Below are 7,379 nucleotides of genomic sequence, written 5' to 3' on the forward strand. Positions count from 1 at the left end.
TTCTTCTGAGTTAGAAAGGAGGGGGGAAGGATGATTTCTAAAACTCAAAACAGAACCTTTTATAATATTCACCTTTGACTTTAGCAGCACTTTACATCCTAAGATTAAAGATATCACACAGAACTTGGCTCCTTTCTGCCCTGAAGGTTTGTCGCTTTCTTTTTTTAATCTTCCCACTTTTTCTGGAGAAATCTTAGGAAGACTGTGGAATGTGGCTGCTAAGCAGATCTTTGCACTGTAGATAATAAGCCTCAGGAAATCCTGCCAGATGTCTCAAAGCGTGGACTTCCTGGTTCAGGACTAGAGTGCAATTGTGGAGTAGCTAGGGGTGTGACCCAGGCTGGGAGAATTTAGCCACAGAGAACAAAGAAGACTGAGAGCTCTTCTCATTGTCCTGATGTTGGAAGGAGGGGAAAAAAAATCACACTGTCACCAGAAAGATTTTCGAACTAGTGTTTACCTGGGCTTGAACATAGCAGTCAGCCTGAAAATGATTTGTGGGTTCAGCAGGACCACAGGGCCAGAGTCGTTACCTTGTATACCACTCACAGCCTTTAATTGTAATACCCTGAAATTACACAGGATTGAAAACCACATTTAGGAAGCTTTTTCTCCTGCCCGGTTTTAACCTCTTCTGTTAGCTAAGCAGCAGATCTTTCAAGAAGTATTCATCCTGTAAGAATACTTATCTTGCTTACATTCATTAGTATTTTAAAACCCCTGCCTTGGGTTTTTCTCTTTCTAGATCTGTACTGTCTAGGATGATAGCCACTAATCACATCGTAACTATTTAAATAAAATTAAATAAAACTAAAGTTTCAGTTCCTCTGCCACGACTAGCCACGTTTCACATGCTCTAGCTGTATGTGGCTTGTGGCTTGCGTGTTGGACAGAACATTTCCATCGTCACAGAAAGATCAGGTGAACAGTGCTGCTCTCCATCTTACTTCCTTTCTTTGGTTCTCCCTGACCACTCTTTTGGAAGTCCCATAAAACAGGAACTGGAGCTGGGTGGACACATCATTTGAGTCTTGCCCGAGAGAGAGAAGGTGACAACTGCAGATTCTCCTGACCCAGAGTGTGAGAAGTCAGGTGTCCAATGCTATCTCTCTTTCACTTTGTCCTGAACATCCCCAGAAATCATAAAGAATGCTTATTAATGTGAGTGTCCAGTAATTTATCCTCAGTAAACTGCATCTGTCTTTGGTAATAGTCCTGCCTGAATCATATCTGACCAACAAAAGAAAATTTTCATTTATGGAAGACAAAATGTGATAAGAAAAGCTAGAGAAACTAGTTTTAATTCGGTTTGGTAAATTTGATATTATGAATTATTCCCCTACACCCTCTGTTTGAATGAGCTTAGATAGTAAGAAAAATGCTACCTACTTCAGAATACCATTGCTCAGGTAATCTAGTATCATTTCTGTCTCAGTTGCTGTTTAAGGAACCTGTATCCTTTTGTATCTGAGAATACAAAAAGTTAATGTTTCAAAACAGTATTAAACCAGAGTGGAACCCAGAATGTTTATGACATGTTCATTCAAAGGATTCTCAAAATCTATTATAGCCAATTTATTTAGCCTCTTTATAAGATGTTTAAGTATTGTGTTATATTTTATGTAATAATTTTTTAATAAAAAGTATAGCTTTAGTTTCCAGATTGCATTTGATACATATTTCAAGTTATAAAAGAGCTTTATGATGTTTTAATTTTTTCTCATTCCACCAATACCTTGAAATGTCTGGTACATGGAGGTACTCAATGAATATTTTTTAATGAGATGAGTATCTATTAAAAGAAGTAACTATATTTTAATGGAGAAAATCTCATGTGACTCAAGATAAACTAGATAAAAATACTAGATGTGCCTAATTCAGGCCTCTCTTTCCTGTCATGTGATGAAGCTACTCCTTAATGTAAAAACACATTCTAACCTGAATACAAGCAGAAAATGTGATGTTTGGTTCCTGCATATCATTGTCACTTGTCTAAAGTTTAACTGGTGTCCAGTCACGAGCCCATGGATCACACTCCTTTGAACCTTTGGTACCTGGTTTAGTTACTTAATTTCTCAATTTGTCACTAAGCTATCGACCCTTCATATACTTGTTGCTAGGACCTAGTTAAGCATTTGCTTAAAAAAAAAAAACTTACCCTAAAAACTCACTCAACCTTGAGAAGCCATTTTCAAAACAGGTTTTCTCTGCACCCATCTCATCTATTCAACAAAAACAGTGGTAGAGCTGTCTTCCTCCCTCCAGGGCCTGGCACAAGAGCTGTTCAGGAGTTCAGGCTCAAGGTTACAGTGTGCATCAGCTGTTCAATCTTGATCTGAATCTCCTACTCTGGAATCACTAGTGGCGTTGTGAGCAATACAGGCCAGCAAGTGCGGTGCACATTAGATGCAGCCCAACGAAGGGACGGCCTCCCTTAGCCCTGCAGTGACTCCAGTGATGGAAGTTCCACGTTCCCTGTATTGTTCTTAGTGCATTATCATGATGTCCCCCTCCCTGCCCTGCCAAAATCACTCTACGTTTTATTAGAGCACCCACTACAGATTCATATTCAACATTTGTTTTACATGACAACACAGTCATATGTATTTTTCACTTTAATTTTTTTTTTCACTTTAGTGCTCGTTTCGGCAGCACATATACTAATATTGGAACGATACAGAGAAGATTTAGCATGGTCCCTGAGCAAGGATGACACGCACGTTCATGAAGTGTTCCATATTTTTTTAAAAACATATATATATATTTTTTTTCACTTTATGTTAGATTTTTATGATAACCCTATGAGGTTCAGGCTTTGTTACCTGCATTTTAAGATGAAGAAATTAAGGCTAAGAAGGGTTAAATAACATGTCAAAAGGAATTGAAATATTGAAGGAGATTAGGTTCAGATCTTTTGACATAGTATAACTAACTGCTCAAAAAATGGTATTTGTTATGTTTAGGCACTATTGCACACATTTTTTTTTTTTTTTGGTGTGTTATCTAATTTAATCTTCAAAACAGGCCAATAAAGAAGGTATTTTTTATCCCAGTTTTACAGATAGGAAACTGGAGCACAACACAGTTAATTATATGATTAATGTCAGAATCCAGATTCCAGAGCCCCTCTGACACCACAGCCTGTGTTCTTAACCATCCTTCACTGTTCCATCTCCTACATCCAGTGTTCTTCCTCCTATATCATGTTGCTTTTCTAGATGTATTGGCAGGGAGAGAGTGTGGGAGCCTTTGGGAGACTAGATTGAAGGGAAAATGGCTTATGGCAGCCTTAAGGAGAAGAAGTGGCAGAAGTCTAAGGTAATTATAGTTGTCCAGAGAAGTGGTGTGGTAGAGACTCAATTAGGAGTCCATGGTTTCCTATTCAAGCCTGTTCCACTAACTTAAAACTAATTTCCTTCCTGGAATAGTGTGTAATTTAAACAATATTTTAACATACGATCCTAGAGCTACCCCTTTGTTGGTTGTTGAGAGTCCTGTTCACTCTGTATTTCAGCAGTGCTGTTTCAGTGCATAGCCACCAAGCACTGTTTTATTCATTTAAATGGCAGTGTGTCTATTTTGTCTCTCTAAGCCATCAACAATTACTTTTCCCTTTTAGACTACTGAGTATATTCTGGCATTTAATAAATCTATGTAAACCTCGGAATTAAAATTGAGCAAATCACATTCAGAGATCTGCAGTAACCAGCAGTAGTTCTTGGTATTAGAAATAATTCTTAGAGTTGACTTGGGAGCTGTAATCTTGGGCTGAGCCCTGCCAGTAGCACATCAGCCATCACCTGGTCTTTTTAGATAGCAGCCATTGGCAAGACAGCAATACAGGAAGCTGAGTCAGTTAAGTTTTCTTTGTTAAATATATAAGTATCTAACTAACAAATATAGTTAGTTATATAACAGATACTAATATAAGTACCTAACTAACTGTTAAACACCTATTTAAAACAGCTTCTGGCACATACATTGGATTCGTTGTAATATGTTAGAAATTTCTCCGCCTTGTCAGAATTTAGAACTTAGGGACTTATCCTTTGTGGTGAAAGAGTTAAAAAAAAGAACTGCTTCCTAGGGTAATAGAAAGTAACTTACGGATTATTTCTTGTCTTGCAGTAGCACTTGTACCATGGGCTTAGTCCTGCCTCTCTGGAGTGACACCCTAATCCATTTGGATGGTGATGGGTAAGAGCTTTCCCTTTTTATTCTCCTACAGAAAGCCAAGGGGTGGGGTTCCGTCTTAGTGCCCATTCATTCAGCTGAATGGGAGGCCCATTGTACCCAACTGAACTGTCATATCAGCAGCTCAGCGAGTCCTTTTAAACTCCTGTTTTGTAAAGTAGAGTAAAAATACAACTTGCCAGAGCCTCTCACTTCTGTTCTTCTGGGCTGACTATGGTAAGAATCCAAACAAAGACGAGCTAGTCTGTTGGCTCACTCTTTAGTCTGAGCATGTGGGACTGTTGCAATGCTCTCCCGGAGGATGATATGTTCTGTTTCAAATAACCTCTCGCCGCCTCTGCCAGCTGTCGGCCTACAGTATAATCCATTTCTGTGCCAGTTCTTTCCAGTGACCCCCCACCCCCACCTCCTGGTGTTTTTAGAATTTGTCCCCAAGAGACCAAGATGTTTGCTCCAGTTTATAATACCGGGGTCAGGTTTACTAAGAACTCGCAAGACTTGCAAGTAGAAATATACAGCAGAACAGTTTGTCCATAGCTACAGCTGGGAAATGGTATGTAATTCCCTCACTCCAACGTGGGAGGCCACTCATGGTGCTTGGTAGATAAAATCAGACAATTTGTTGAAGGACTTTTCAGTCAAGTCCTACTCCAGTTAACTTCTGCACAAAGTACTTGATACCTTCTACTGAGCCAGCAGTTGCTAGCCTAGGAAACAACCTTGAAAACTCACAACTGAAATAACCTCCTCTCACTTAACGGATTTTTGTTTCATTCTGTTCTCCTTAGTGGGTTCAGCGTCTCGACAGATAACAGAGTTCACATATTCAAACCTGTATCTGTGCAGGCAATGTGGTAAGAGGACTTTTAATATCTCTACAAAAGTTTTTTTTAATATGTTATTGAAACAGTATTTTATGAGAAATTGTATTTGAAATGGAACAGTTCTTTATGAAAATGTCTGGTGATCTGTTTGTGTGTATAGGATTTTGTGTGATCTGTTTGTGTGGCCATGATAGTTAAAGATGTCCTAGAAGTTCAGTTTTCAAATGATCACAATGGAAGGCCTTCAGCATTGGTGAACAAGTGAATCCATAGCCAGTCGGAACTGAGCTTTATAGGGACACATTGACTCAGTTAGTTGGTAGCCATGTAGAGCTGCATCTAGAACATTCGTGACTGTGCATTAATTTCCCCTTTCTTCAGGTAATCAGGGAAAGCATTGATGGAGTTACATTATATATTGATGTTTCCATTTAAATTGTTGGCAGCTGTTTGTTACACTATTTATATAATGCACATAAATTCTAGAAAAAACACTGTAGTTGTTAATAACCATCAGCTGATATACTGACACTTCTGGGGTTACTTACTGTGTGTGTCAGGCATTGAGTGCTCTATATAAGGATTACATCTAATCATCACACCAACTCCCCAAAATAATATTATTAGCTCTTTATGATGGGTGAGAGAGGTCACATAACTGGCCTACGAGTATCTCTTACATTTAGACAGAATAGACTCTTTTTCTTTTGTTCTGGATTGTCTAGAAAAATGATCCAATATAAGCAGGGAGTGATGTGATTCTTAAGATTCAGAGTCATCCCCCGGTCAGGGATTTGAATTTCAGTCCCTCGTTCAGTTGCCTGTTCTGTAGTGGAAGTCCCCACGAGGAGCAGAATGGGCAGAATGCAACCAAAGGAGAAATAAAGGAGCCTGAAAAAGACTCCAGGGAGATCACTTACCCCTGAATAACTGGATTGATAGGCTTGAAGTGGGTGCAGTCCTAAAAGAGAGTCCACTGAACATTAAATCTTATCACCTCATACAGTAATTGAGATAGGACAGAGTTTCAGGTCATGTGTTTAGACCAATTTTTAGTTTTAGGCCATATTTCAGTGATAAATTTCTCATAGAAAAACTCATAACCTCTTTTGACTAAGATTCAGTTAAAAGCAACTGACCTGCAGTTACACACTGCTGTATTCAAAATGGATAAATGACAAGAACCTACTGTATAGCACATGAAATTCTACTCAATGTTATGTGCCAGCCTGGATGGGAGAGAGGCTTGGGGGAGAATGGATACATGTATATGTATGGCTGAGGCCCTTCACTGCTCACCTGAAACTATCACAACATTGTTCATCAGCTATACCCCAATACAAAATAAAACATTTAAAGTTTGAAGGGGAAAAAAAAGCATCTGACCTGTACCAAACAAAACCCAACAGCCTAAGTCCCATAAATGCAGTGTTCTCTGCTATATTTTGGGGAGGGATACAAATCTGTCTTAATTCTTTAGGATTCAAGTAGTTCAAGCTTTGATGTTTTAAAGTAGACCGACTAGTCCTAGCTGTGTTAGCTTATTGCAGAATAAACTTTTTTTTGGTGTACCACATGGGGAGTAGTGAACTGAAAGTCACAGGAAAACAAAAAACCCTAGTAGATGATGTGTGAATCAAAGCAGCGTTTAAACCAGGTGTTTCCTTCACAGGAAGGTGGTTACTATAGCCTCTCTCCTGTACACAGCTGAAATACAAGGTGGCTGTGCCTTGAATGTGTTTTAGGGTACTTGTACCAAATACTTGTGCCATATGCTTTTGAAGCATGTGTTTCCTGGATGAAGAAAACATGCATTGAATATCCTGTATGTTGCACTAAGCTGGCTTTTACTTTAGAATATGTGTTCATGCTCAGTCGTGTCCAACACTTTTTGTGGCCCCTTGGGCTGTAGCCTGCCAGGCTCTTCTGTCCATGGGATTTCCCAGGCAATGCCTGGGAGTGGGTTGCCATTTCCTCCTCCAGGGGATCTTCCCAACCGGCACGTCTCCTACACTGCCAGTGGATTCTTTACCTGCTGAGCCTGCGGGTGACTAGAGACTTGAATCTGTGTAATGAAACTAAAATTTGCTGAGAATTCGGCTTCAGTTCAGTTCAGTCACTCAGTCGTGTCCGACTCTTTGCCGACCCCATGATTCACAGTACTCCAGGCCTCCCTGTCCATCACCAACTCCCGGAGTTCACTCAAACTCACGTCCATCGAGTCGGTGATGCCATCCAGCCATCTCATCTTCTGTCATCCCCTTCTCCTCCTGCCCCCAATCCCTCCCAGCATCAGGGTCTTTTCCAATGAGTCAGCTCTTCGCATGAGGTGGCCAAAGTACTGGAGTTTCAGCTTTAGCA

General features: G+C 39.8%; 1 protein-coding gene across 2 annotated transcripts in view; it reads left to right on the forward strand.

The window, feature by feature from the left end:
* The window catches only part of SSH2 (slingshot protein phosphatase 2), a 103,524-nt gene that overhangs the window by 56,044 nt on the left and 40,101 nt on the right, over positions 1-7,379 (forward strand). For both annotated transcript variants that reach the window (XM_010861374.1, XM_010861376.1), the window contains exons 5-6: positions 4,129-4,197; positions 4,983-5,048. In XM_010861374.1, the coding sequence (XP_010859676.1) occupies positions 4,129-4,197; positions 4,983-5,048 (135 nt within the window). The remainder of the gene's footprint in view (positions 1-4,128; positions 4,198-4,982; positions 5,049-7,379) is intronic.

This window comes from Bison bison, unplaced genomic scaffold (genome assembly GCF_000754665.1).
Source record: "Bison bison bison isolate TAMUID 2011002044 unplaced genomic scaffold, Bison_UMD1.0 scf7180017864472, whole genome shotgun sequence".
NCBI lineage: Eukaryota > Metazoa > Chordata > Mammalia > Artiodactyla > Bovidae > Bison > Bison bison.